General features: G+C 40.8%; 1 protein-coding gene across 1 annotated transcript; it reads right to left on the bottom strand.

Annotated features, from left to right (window-relative positions):
- Positions 1–4,960: 4,960 nt before the first annotated feature.
- LOC145449674 (microfibril-associated glycoprotein 4-like) lies at positions 4,961–7,169 on the bottom strand. Its single transcript, XM_080328079.1, has 3 exons — positions 6,783–7,169; positions 6,553–6,649; positions 4,961–5,094 (listed from the first exon to the last, which is right to left on the bottom strand). The coding sequence occupies exons 1-3, from the start codon at positions 6,876–6,878 to the stop codon at positions 4,991–4,993; spliced, it is 297 nt and encodes a 98-aa protein (XP_080184205.1). The 5' UTR covers positions 6,879–7,169; the 3' UTR covers positions 4,961–4,990.
- Positions 7,170–12,956: the final 5,787 nt, after the last annotated feature.

Raw genomic sequence — 12,956 nt, 5'->3', positions numbered from 1 at the left:
TTGCGTCACGCCAACAAGTAAACCAGATAGTGTTTAGGAGTGGCGGAAAGATGCTCTGTGCACGAGGTCTGGCGCGTAATCGAAAACAATTTAATGATTTATTAGAAATGTAAGTGAGTAATTACAATATCAGTCAAACTCACATTGATCTTGGCATGATGTTATGATATACAGAGAAGTGAGAGGGCTGTTATGTGTCTGTAAATATATGAAAGCTGGAATCTCCATGAAATCACGGTTTGGAATGCCGTCAGAATACCATTACTCAATGTGGAGTTACGAAATGGGATCTTTGAATGAAAGATGCGTCATTATGACGATCGGTTAAAGTATAATATTCGGGCAAATTAGTATATCCGGTTAGACACATTAATGGTGGAACCGAATGATGATTTCTGGCGATTATGCTGAACAAGAAATCTGTATAGCGAAATTACACTTCCTTGCTAACAGCGTTACGAAATTTAAGAAACCGTTGGGTTTAGAATCAGCGGAACATGAACGTGGCGATATAGCGTGTACCGTATTAATATCGAAAGCTGAAATTCACACACGCGTTATGTGATAAGGTATCCGTTCACGAATTAAAAAAAAAACGATTTCCGTGACTATAGTCTATTTCGTAATATTCACGTGTCCGATTTCTATGAATCCAAACCAATGTACGCTGTTCAGTTATTATTCGACTGAACAAGATATGACATATTAAATAGCGAATTTTATAATAGGTCTAGATCAGAGATAAGAACATCACGGACGTAATGTTAATAATATTTAAAGTCACCGATAACACCTTAACTTAGCAGAGGCCATTAAAGCTATGAAGGTTATTGATAAAAAAATGCGTTGTAGGCATAAAGGATGCCGCTCGACATTACATTCAATGCATATAAATCCGACACGAGACTGCGGCACCGGTCAAACGTTCTATCGTGTGGACATTGGAATGATCGCTAAGAGGCCCACCTTAAGACCTTCGTCCGTCCAATCTGCAGGTTTGTTCGGACTAGGAAGCGTTTACCTCTTAACTTCACCCCGTTTCCACACACCCGGGTCAAACGAATGACCAGTCCCCGATTTCCCGCATCTCAATTCCATATACAATGAGAGGTGTCGTGTAATTGCACAAAATCGGTGATAATTTCTCAGTAATGTGGGACATGTAACCATTATTAGCGCGAGGTGATCCCATTAGATATAGTGCTAGACGAATTCAACGATTGTGGGATAAGTTAATTTGATATGTGCACAAGATAAATCCCATATTAACGAATTCAAGCAAAAGATACCCAAGACCTAATTCACATTCGACCATATCTTAGCGTAATATTTTGGTTGGAATCATAGATTAGTCGTACGGGTAACGCGTATCGAATGTGATGCGCTCATATTTATACCTCTCAGAAAAATCAGCGCCGACATGCTGGGCAAAGGTCAACAGTTCCAGTATGCTAGTATGTAATAAGTAGTACATGTAGTATGTAATGCGCTTCAATTTGTCAACAACCAAAGTCATTTGCCTTTGCGCGTCAGTCATATATTGTCTCACAGAAGCTGAGCTATCATTTACTGACGGCGCGACACAATTTTGAACGAGAAGGCGATTTGATTCTTGCGGGTCGACAGTAGTCGGATCGTCGGCCATATCCTCTGATTGTCCCGGCTGTCCGGAGAAAAGGGCGTCGTTATTTTGACCAATTTTAGCAATTCGATTAACTCGAGGTTCGCCTAAATACGTAGGCTTGTTTATGGCACAGCTGATAGGAAAAGCGTGCCTAATTCTTTCATCGGCAATACCGGGTAAAGCAGCTGCGTGCTTAACATCTTTAGCGTGACCGATTTCAGAGTATAGTACCTTTTCAGCTGGTTGCATATTTTTACTCGCCATTTAGACACTTTAGTAAACACTTGTCTATGGCAACATTGAATATGTAACGACAATATAACAATAACACTTCCAAAATCCCTAACACATACACATTTCAATAGGGTCAGCAGTCATGAGTTTTCAACAGAAATTGAGAATTAAAAACGTGTACCGTGTTCGTCCGTGTGGGTGTAGAATGTCCTTGTCGTCGATAGCAAACGTCCGTCTTAGTATTGAAGATGTATATCTCACGACTGACTCGGCGGCGCCATGCAGGATTTAGAGCTTATTGTCTCTGGTGTTCTGTATTAGAAGCGTAGCTAACCAAATATCTTGGGATTTCGGCTATACTTGAATACTTAACTCGAGAAGCTGTTCCTTGGATGAAGTTCTTCGTAACAGATATATACTCAATACAATGGTTTATTCAGAACGTTATACAGTAGTTTGCTTATAGAGTCTCATAATCATAGTAAAAGTAGTTCTCTAACACGTGTTACTTACACTTATATAGAGTCTCAAGACATCACAACAAGAAGTAGTTTCTTATTCGAGACATAGCGGCATATCATGGATGAGTGATCACAGCTGGATAACTGCAGTACGTAGGCCTCCCGCTCGCCAAGCAGCAACGGTAAACTGCGTTTAACTAAGCACAACCAAACATCAATAGATAAGTTACTATTTGAAACTATAGGCAGAGTGGTGATCAATATCCTGCTGCGAAGTAGTGGCTTCTGTAGTGTATTGATAACCTGATATACACCACGGGAGGTGTTCTTACAATCACACTACAATGTCCATCGCATGTCTGTTTACTATGTGTGGATACTGCTTACGCAATGACGAGCGGAGCTATTACTTCTGACGTAATAATGAGTCAGTGGCGTTTGAAAGCAGACGTTTGTGCTATCGCTAATGTGGCATATTATCTCATTCTTGTTCACAAATATTCAGTTTATGTCATAGTCCTTGTACAAACAAAAAGTAATCGTTCTTTCACAAAAAAATCGATTAGATATGGAAAGTAGTCGATTACGATTACGATTACTTCGGATTTTTTTCGAATGTAATCGATTGCGATTACGATTACTTCAAAATGCTGTAATCGTCGTAATCGATTACGATTACTAATCGCGATTAGCCCATGTCTGATCGAGCGTACGTGAATCTCTCTTGTAGAGCTGGACGTAATTTTCTTTCTGGTATTTCTCCAAAGCACTTTTCAAGTCTTCGTAAGAGGCGAACTTACTCTCGGAATCCATGCCGCAGTTACGGCCGACAGTTCCGGAAATCCCGGTACCCATTCTGCAGTTCCGGCGTGCTTACGCCGGACGAATAGCCTGAGGAACCTAATTCGTCCGGTACCGGACGAGTAGACACTTCCTATATTGAAGTCTAACGCATGCCATGGAACAACACCGAGTTCGAATTTATTCTGATTGAATATAACAACCCTACTACGTATTTTAGACATTTCCCCGACACTTAGAAAATCAGAACCTAATCGAGATGATCCCGGATTATCCTTTTACGGTTTTGTGTTTGTTGGGTAGCTACTACTAAATGTGACGTGCGTTCTTGTTTTCATGCAATCTAAAAATCAAAATGCAGTAAGAGATGTCCAGGCGCCGAATAATCCTCTCCTTGTAAATTGGGCCCAGCGGTATACAGAGGCGAGCAATGTTCCCTGCCGTAATTGATCCTGCGCAAACACGCTAACTCCCTCCCGGTCCTTTGTACAACTGTGAGCAAGACGAGCGTGCGTCCATTGAAGTCGCAAGAATCAAATTACAGTATTGACATTACTTTTGATTCAGTGACACGAGATAATCACATTGTAAGCGAGGTCACTGCACACTACATATAATGTGGTCTCAAATGGAAGATGAAATTGGCGAAAATATTTAGGTATCTGCAATTTGCTTCTGAAAGCCACCGTATTCGATCAAAAGGATGCAAAAGAAATTTGACGCAATTTCAAACCGTAGAAGCGAAGCTATTTAAGTTTACGATCAACAATTCTGGGATTACCAACGAACATGGTATGATAGTTCGCATTGGCATTTTTACAGATTCAAAACTTTCAACCGCAATAAATTTGCTTCTACCGAAACTGTTGAGCATCGTTCTTTCAGGCAACCAAACAACTTTATGGGGTTGACAGTCAAATTTTTAAAGACGTTCTCTAATTTTTTGCTATAAATCAAAAAATTTCACTGTCAAGAGATTGAGAGCACGGAGCATTGAATTCTTGATTTTTTTCAGAAATAAAATACCAATGATCGGGAAAGTCCCAAATATCGACGACACATCAACGAAGTTCGTGAACGCGAGATGGCGCTGTTGCGTCGGCGACCCAGACTGAAACTGAAAATGTTCGGCTTTTGTGACGTAGTAGGTTCATGACGTCATCGCTCGTCTTTTCGAGTCTGTATCGTCATGAGCGTTAGATGTCGCTGCCGTTCGGCCTCTTGTAAACCTTCATCTCCGAGCAACAAAGAGAATCATAACTGCTCCCCCACCAGAATCCCACCGAGCCTGTTTTGTTGAAGTTCCCGTTCAGGTTGTTAAAGGAACAGTACATCTCGTACCACCAGCCTCCTTCACGGAGAGAAGCGCAATTCTCTGACGACCGATGATCGTGATCCGCGTCCTTCGTTGTGAATTGGATATTGTTCTGATATGCGAGACCATCGGAGTCATCCCCGGAGTATCCGGATACGTACAGTGTGTAGTTGTCGGATCCGGAGCCGATGCGGAAGTGCCTGGGAAAAGAGAAGGTGGAAAAAGTCCTTCGGGAAACTGCTCGTCTGTCATTTATTTCTTCAAAAGTTCGCGCTGTTTGTACGCTTCACGTTCGTCTACAGTTCATTTGTGTCTCTGGATTTCAAATAACACGGTGTTTTGGGACTTATCTTCTACTTTCCTGCATTTTCTCCCCGGTACTGTCAGTCCTTACGAAGCAGCTTTGCAAGACTGGGGAAAAAGCGGCAAACAATGCTTGACTGGGCAATTCAATCACTCAGGATGTAAGACGAAATGATTGCTTATTCTATCAATCTACGTTTGACTGTTTCTCAACTGTGGTTCTTCATTATCCAATTTGCGTTCGAATGCAGCTCACCTGTATTTCGCCCAAAGATGATCTTTTTTGCCTTTCCTCATCATGTTGATTTCCAACGACATGTCATCTCCTTTTGTCAATTCATGCAATGCCTCTAGGCCTGGAAACAAAACGTTGAGAAATGTCCTCCTTTTAAGATTTTGTCCTCTTTTTTTAGAATTATAGTTAAAATTCGGCCGAGATACCATAAAATTGCATTGGATTTTCTTGATTATTGATTCTTATTCAGTAATTCCCAAAGCCCACTTCTAGGCTTTTATAAGACACCGCTTACATGGATGAGATGGCGAGGAGAAGCCAAGATAAACCTCCAACACTTAGGTATCGGTCGGACTCGTACCCGCAACCCATTGTTAGATTATCTCGCTGCCCACTCGCTCCCCGAATTGTATTGGACTTAACTCGGTGGTGATTTGAAAATCTCTCGGCTCGGCCCGAGTTAAAACTATTGAATTGAACTATTGAAACCGGAAACTTGTGACTTGGTTGCAACCCTGCACAGAAGATTACAACGTTTTGGAATGATAAAAGGCGTTGGTTTTCAATCAATTACTTTTCAACGCAAAAATGCTACAAACCAATACCCGACATGGATTATTTTTGTTATCACAGAATCAGGGTTGTAACGAATCGAGTAATTACTCGACACGAGTCGCACTATATTTTGTGGACTCAACTTGACTCAAGTCATTTTCTGAATTACGGATCATAACCCGACTCAATTTAGGTAGGGTTAACATACGTGCTCTTTTAAGAAAATTTCTTCCCTTTTTCCAGAAAAAGTATTGAAATTCGATAAAAAAAAATCGATCGCTGCAAACGTCAGAGTTTCGTGAAAGATCGGGCAAAACGGGAGTCGAGTCAAAGTGATGACCTTTTTTGTTATTCAACATAGTACTATTAGTTGGAAAGTTTTGAAAAACTCGAGTTTTCTTTTCTGGTGCTGGAGGTTTCAGAATTTTTGAAAAGTGTCCTCTTTTTTGGATCTCAAAATATGGCAACCCAATTTTGGGTCGATTTGTGTATTGGCTCGTAGACTTGTAGGCCTACTCGAGTCTATGCGCATGACTCGACCAAGTCGTATATGACTAGAGACTTGGACTTCCAGATTAGGGATTTTATTGCAGCTTCGATGAATAGAAAATTGCCAACGTATAGGAATTTCGTCCGTGTGGTACTTGAAAACAGGGGGGAAATCGCTATGTTGTGAATGCGAGGCATTCGATAATCGATATCACCCAAACAGAGTTGTAAAAAGATGGGCTGAACATGACTTTAACCTGGAAGCTGAACATGAACACTGAACAATGTAGCCTATACACAATGACTAGGACTCGAGTCTCAACAGTATGACTCCGACTCGACCCGCTCCTCTCCAACTTGGACTCAGACTTAACTAGAGTTAAAACTATAAAACTAAGATTGACTTGTAACTCGGGAGCTTGTGACTTGGTGACAACCCTGCACTGAATCAAGTTATTTACCACTAAGATAATGACCGAATTACTATATCGACAAAATTCTACAACTTGATGGAATCGAATTACAACAATCCTACCGAGCCAGAAATCTCCTTCACAATCCCCGAATCCGTTCACGTAATCATCCCAACCTCTAAAGAAATCCACGTTTCCGTATTTTCTTCGCTGGAAAACCTGAAACGGAATGCAACGAATTGTCCGCATTCGAGTTTATAGCTCAGAATTTTGTGTCGCTTCGACCCGATTTCAACTGTTGTATACGTCTTATGCCGATCTACATGTATGAAAGATTCCAAATCCTACTCACAGTCCATTTCTCGTGTGCAGCGCATGTATTCGTCTCATCTTCTGCTCTGATTTGAAGCGGGTAATTCACGATTCCAAATATCAAGAGAAGCCACATTTTGAACGAGATTTTCAAAAGCAACTTGATATTCAATACATCAGCTGGCCTGGATACTATCTGCTGCCAATTTCTGAAATAATTTGCTTCAATTTTTAAAATTGAAAATTTGTACCTTGCACGGATGCGAGCCCGGTGATCTACGTACCCTTCGATACAAAACTTCGGTGCGTAACCAATGTCGCCAATCAGATCAAAGTGATACTAGGCTAATGCTTGACGACTTACACAGTGAACACTGAACATATTGCGATTCATATTGCGCGATTAACCTATATACGTATTATACACGCTTCTAAAATATATATTTTAGGTTTTTAATTTAAACTTGTCGGTACAATCCAGTTAACGATGCGTATCCTACTTAACTTGATAAGATAGGTGAGGGTGGGCAGATTAATTTATAATAGGCGCATAAGATAATGTGACCTACTATAACTGAGCCCTGCAAACAAATGCGTTTTCTACCAACATATAACGTATGCGTTCTACGCAACCAACTCTCCCATCAATTGCCATACGTCTGCAATGACAATTCACTTCGTTGACTGCCATTTTGAGGAACACAGCTTCCTGATATCGTTTATGAAATTCTTTGAACCACGTCACAAGAAGCTGACGCCATCAAGTATCAGATCGGAGAGAAAGTTTTGAAAAAAAACTCAATTTTGCGATGTGGTGTTACTCGTCATAGACCCATCATCCTACAGGCATATCAACATCGAGAGAGAGAGAGGGAGAGATGATATTCTTTTTCGCCTGCACCATCGAGATGCTTTGACGATGGAGTTGCGATACAGTCTGCGCCCCCGTTTTTTTCTCCTCTGTGATTGCTGAGCGCCTAGCAGGATAGCCGCGGATACTAATTTTCGAGTCTTTGGTATGACCTTGCAGGCGATCGAACCCACGCCCTACCGATCGAGAAGCCGGACGCACAACCATTACACTATCTCGGTCGGATGTTTCTCCGGACAAAATGATATAATCCATCTAACAGCGAGAAACGCAATATTTACTGTCTCTCAATATGTCAGCTTCCTCATTCTGATATTCTGATTCTGATATTTTTCCATGCACCATTGCCAAAATACTGATCCCAGTAACGGTTTAGTGTAGGCTTCTGTATAATACACTACTGCTTTTATGGTATGCATGAGCTCATTCTGAGAAAATGGAAGTATCTCCGGATCGCCAACTATGGCATATTTCCAAGAAGCCTTAACGCTACGTAACATAGTGTGATAAATTTGCTGTTTGGCTTCTTATTTTTTGTTTTTTTAGCCAACATCGTTTAATATATATACACATATATATATATATAATTAGCTATCATCTGTACAGGCCTATGGTTACGAAGGGGCGAGGTTTGGGCTAAACTGTACTTTAGGGGCCGGCAACCTTTTGTGTGAAGCGTGCCGAAATGTCAAAAAATGTCAACTATTTAGCACCCTGTGTGCCAAACATCCAATTTATTAATATTTAACGTTTCAAGCAAGGAATACCACCAACCGTTTTCTGCAGCTGGCAACGGCACCATCACGCCAGTGATTCTTGATTGGTCGCTTACATGTAGCCTACGTGATATATTTATCTAATTTATTTTCAGTCGCGCAATGGGAAAATGATCGATCTTATTTGGTCGTTCCCTAGTCCACTGTGTTCAGTATCATATGCAATAAGTGACAGGCCAATCAGTGTTACGATGATATGATCTAATGATGATGAAAATGTGCCCACTCCTGTATCATTCAAGTCAGTTTGGTGTCGTATTAAGGTAGTGTTTGGATCAAGTCACTACCTTCGAGTCACGAGTCATTTCGAGTCATTGCAGATTTTGACTCGAGTCAAGTCAAGTCAATCGATTTTCAAAGGTGACTCGAGTCAAGTCAAGTCGATCGTTTTTTGGAGGTGACTCGAGTCAAGTCGAGTCAAGTCAAGTCAAGTAACGAGTCAAGTCACAATTCAGGTGAAATTGAATATTTTGAAGTAAGAGTGATGATTCAAAGTCATTACATTTTGCTAGCTGTGTGTAAGACCAATTAATTGATCATTTATCTTGAATCAAATAACGAATATCTAGTTCCTTTCATGCAAAAAGACGCTGTATCCCTCACGCACTCGTGAACTGCTAATAAAATAAGAGAGTAACTGTACAGCTACATGATGCAGTCAGTTATTATCATCAGAAATATAGGACCTAATGCGAAGCTTCGAGAAGTTGAAACAAATCGATATGGTACAATAGCCTACACTACCCGTCTACACATCCGTGAGAATATAAACGCACGAACTATATTTGTTCGGTTGAGCACTGCGCAACGTAGGCATTGGATCCGTCTAAGAAACAGGGACGCATTGCTGTTTAGATTAATCTTCTACCACTACTACTTCGACAACGTAGCTGTGATCGTTTAGTTTGTGGTCAATCATGGCTTACTAAAAACATGGGTTAGGGTCAATTCATATGTGATGTAACAATGGAGGATCAGTGTAACGTAGAATCAGTGAATGACTGGTTGCTCTCACAAGTGACGCCGGCGTATCTCGAACAATCCGAACATAGACAAGATCCAATGATTTATTCGACAGCATTTACTTGATGAATTGAAATTGACTCGCAAATTTTACTCCGAGTCACGAGTCAATGCCCATTTTTGAAGCACCGACCGAGTCAAGTCAAGTCAAGTCGTTTTTCCAAAGTGACTCGAGTCAAGTCAAGTCATACGAAAAAGTTGACTCGAGTCTGACTCGAGTCAAGTCATGACTCGAGTCATCCCAACACTGCATTAAGGTCGGTCTGACACTAGATTCGTCTGCAAAGGTCGCGGTAAAACGGTAAATATTGTCGTTGCTCCAGATATAATGGAATCGCTTGCACACCAGACGAAACTAAAAGAATATCTGATCTCTTTCCGAGAGACGAACACGATTCCGAATTCGTATTTTGACACGGGGCTCATCATTTTCCTCGGCAAGTCTCATTTGATACGTGTGGTTCAAGCTGCGGGCACTGGTCACTTCGGCGCCTTGATAGTGGACATATCAATGTCGAACGTTTTGGCCAGTATGCGGTCGGTATTTTGGTTCAAGGTTTTATCGCCGCCAATCATTTTCGCACCGCATGCACCGCATGGGAGTCGTATGTTGTCCGAAACTTCATGTCTAGGCCGTGTTTTCTATAGCGTGAAAATGCCCAGCGCCGGAATGCCGGTTCATAAGTTGCGCTTCCGTAGGCTGAACAGTGAATAACACACCTAGACTAAAGCATCCAAACGGTTTCATACGATATTCGGTTGACGATCTTTCACAACTACTAATACGGTTGACTAATTTCTGTACATTATGCATAGTTTTTAAACACATTTTCTATATCCGAATTATAATCAAAATATCAGGTTCCAAGAAATCGCGACGACGCGAAGCGCTGAAAAAAATATTAAGATATGTCAAAGATGCCCTAAAAGACTCCATTTTATGTTGATTTAGGAAATAATTTTGGATCGCTAACGAGTAACGAGCTTTGTACATTTCGAAAACTTCTGTTTCATTTTTGCAATAACATGGGCTCAATATGTCGTTTGCGTGAAATCATTTGGCGTGCCATGAAAAATCATCTCGCGTGCCACAAACGGCACTCATGCCGAAGTTTGCCGACCTCCGCTGTATACTTGATAATGAAAAGCGCAAAAACATTAAGTTAGCGTTGTTGAGCAGTTGGTTCCTGTTTCCTGTACACAGAGTCCGGGAAGCGAAGTGAGTCCGAATCTCAGTTCACTCATTACAGCAGCAGTGTTGCGATCTTCATTTTGTTTCCAAGACTATATTCATTGCAGTATCATTTATTAAACTCTAACAATTTATGTGTCGCCGCTATGATATTTTTCTCAGCTGTATGTTGGCTAAGACTTTACGTCATCATGTGCTCCGACGCAGAAGGGGTTGGCCTCGGAATGAATGTGTCTCATAGGCCCGAACTCGCCCGTTGCACAGTGAACACCCCTACACTATAGTTCATCCCAGCTGTCTTCGCGACAATGTTTTCTAGAGAAACCAGTCTGAGAAATGTTATCATGAATTCAAACCAATTTGTGTAACACAAAAGTCGCCACATTCTCATGATGATGAAGCCATATTTTCTGCGTATCTCGCTTATTGGCTATTGTCCAACACAGTGACATTGGATATGCAATGCAATAAATTCAACAAATATTACATACATATTAACAGATCACTCTGGTGCCGTGGCTACCAAAAATTATACCCTTTGCGACCCATACGTTAATAACCCTTAAAGAGGTAAAAACTTACAGTGACTTGCAAATGTGAGTATGCAATGATGGTATTTACTACTATATCCTCGTGCCTCATTTGTCGGAATTTTATCGGATCATTTGTCGTCAAACCTTAATCATTAGTAATCAAACTTTTGTTGTTCTATTTCTCTCGCGCTTATATAAAGCATCATCTTCGTTTCTGTGACGCTTAATTCATTGTAAATCTTACTCGATAACTGAGCGCTTTGGATCGTTAATACATTTGTTGAGCGTGTAACATTGGAATATTGGACGGTCGGTTTGAATCGTAACAATTTGCGTCAGAATATCTCAGATTAGATAGGCTACTGCGACTGGAAACCGGCGTCACAAGATTCAGACTGCCGCGCAGAAACAACCCTACGTCCATCTATATGAGTTTGTCATATGCATGCCATTGCGATGCGATATTCGCATCCATACTTTATGTAGGCGTTATCTTTTAACTATATATTCATATTGAAATGAACCCGAATATTTTCGGCTGACGCTCGTCAGGGGTAATCGTCAGCAACTAGTAGAGAATTGGAAAGAACATTGTATATCAACAATCGTATCACAAAATATGACGTCACCGGCATGAAATTTCGAAACTTCTAAAAGTGCCCCATCCACTTATCATCCTGTGTAAACAATATCATTCACTACTTTCAATTGAGGTATAGAATTAACATTCCTCGTAATTTCGTTTGAATTCTCGGTGCGCCGACCACATTATAGATTTTGACCGTCTTTTGACCACTTGCGCAAAATGAATACTCACCCCTACGGTAGAGTACTGATGTATCTTTGAGAGTCGAACGATGTAGGCCTATCCTTGATCAAATGCGCGGTTTTCTCCGAGCATTCTACATTTCCCTGTCTCCAGGCTACGAAGGAAGAATTCCTAGCTCCGATACGTCAGCGCCAACTCACTTTTATCACAGTCATTTGAAAAATTTATTTTGGAATTGATATGCATACATTATGCCTTTTCGGCACACATCTTACCGTAACTACATCTATATTTTCTCTACCCATCAGCATACGGTTTAAAACTCAAATATCAATCCGACATTTTTTCAGTAGCCTCACCAAAACACAAAGCATGAAATCATAGGCTCGATAGTCAAAGCAGAGAATGGAAATTTAGAATGGCGGTTAGCTTCAACTTGCAACCGATTACTATGCTTCTATGCTAACTACATATGCATAAGATATATCGAAGCGTAATGGTGGCGACTATATTAAAAAAGTAATGTTGAAACATTCGTGCACCCGTTCGTTTGGTTTTACCAGCTATTTTAACCGCGTGTCATATAGTTCCTAGCTCCATGTGACGACAAACGCGACACTGTGACGTGACTGCGAAAATTATTTTACCGTAATCAAGTAAAATAAAAACTGCATATACAATTTCAATTTTAAAGCGATGTCATTTCGATCATATTTCGAACTCTAATGAAAATGTGACATTGGGGTATGGCCACATTTATGTACAAGAGTTCGTATTATTGAGTTTTTCACCGCGTATTCACAAATCTATCTTTCTTTTCATAATCTTCTGCGCAACTTCATCTCCGAGTAGAGCAGGCTGGATTCGTGCCACCAAATTCCCTTCAAGTATGATTCGTTGAAGTCTCCATTCAGATTGGCTCGGCCGCACTTACTATACCACCAGCCTCCTTCGAGGAGAGAAGCGCAATTTATCAATGGCAACTGATCGTGATCTGCGTCTTTCGTTGAGAATTGTTGATTGTTATGAGAGGCGAGAGAATTGTAGGTT

Source organism: Botryllus schlosseri, chromosome 11 (genome assembly GCF_051294905.1).
Source record: "Botryllus schlosseri isolate E-star chromosome 11, Bs_hap1, whole genome shotgun sequence".
NCBI classification, from domain to species: domain Eukaryota; kingdom Metazoa; phylum Chordata; class Ascidiacea; order Stolidobranchia; family Styelidae; genus Botryllus; species Botryllus schlosseri.
Note: the sequence above shows the minus strand (reverse complement) of the source record. Positions and strands in the feature narration are given on the sequence as shown.

Coding starts and splice junctions, on each gene's coding strand:
- LOC145449674 (XM_080328079.1), bottom strand. CDS start 6,878: ATGTGGCTTCTCTTGATATTTGGAATCGTGAATTACCCGCTTCAAATC. Junction 6,650..6,782: donor CTGCACACGAGAAATGGACT/GTGAGTAGGATT, acceptor ATTCCGTTTCAG/GTTTTCCAGCGAAGAAAATA. Junction 5,095..6,552: donor TGAAGGAGATTTCTGGCTCG/GTAGGATTGTTG, acceptor TTTTGTTTCCAG/GCCTAGAGGCATTGCATGAA.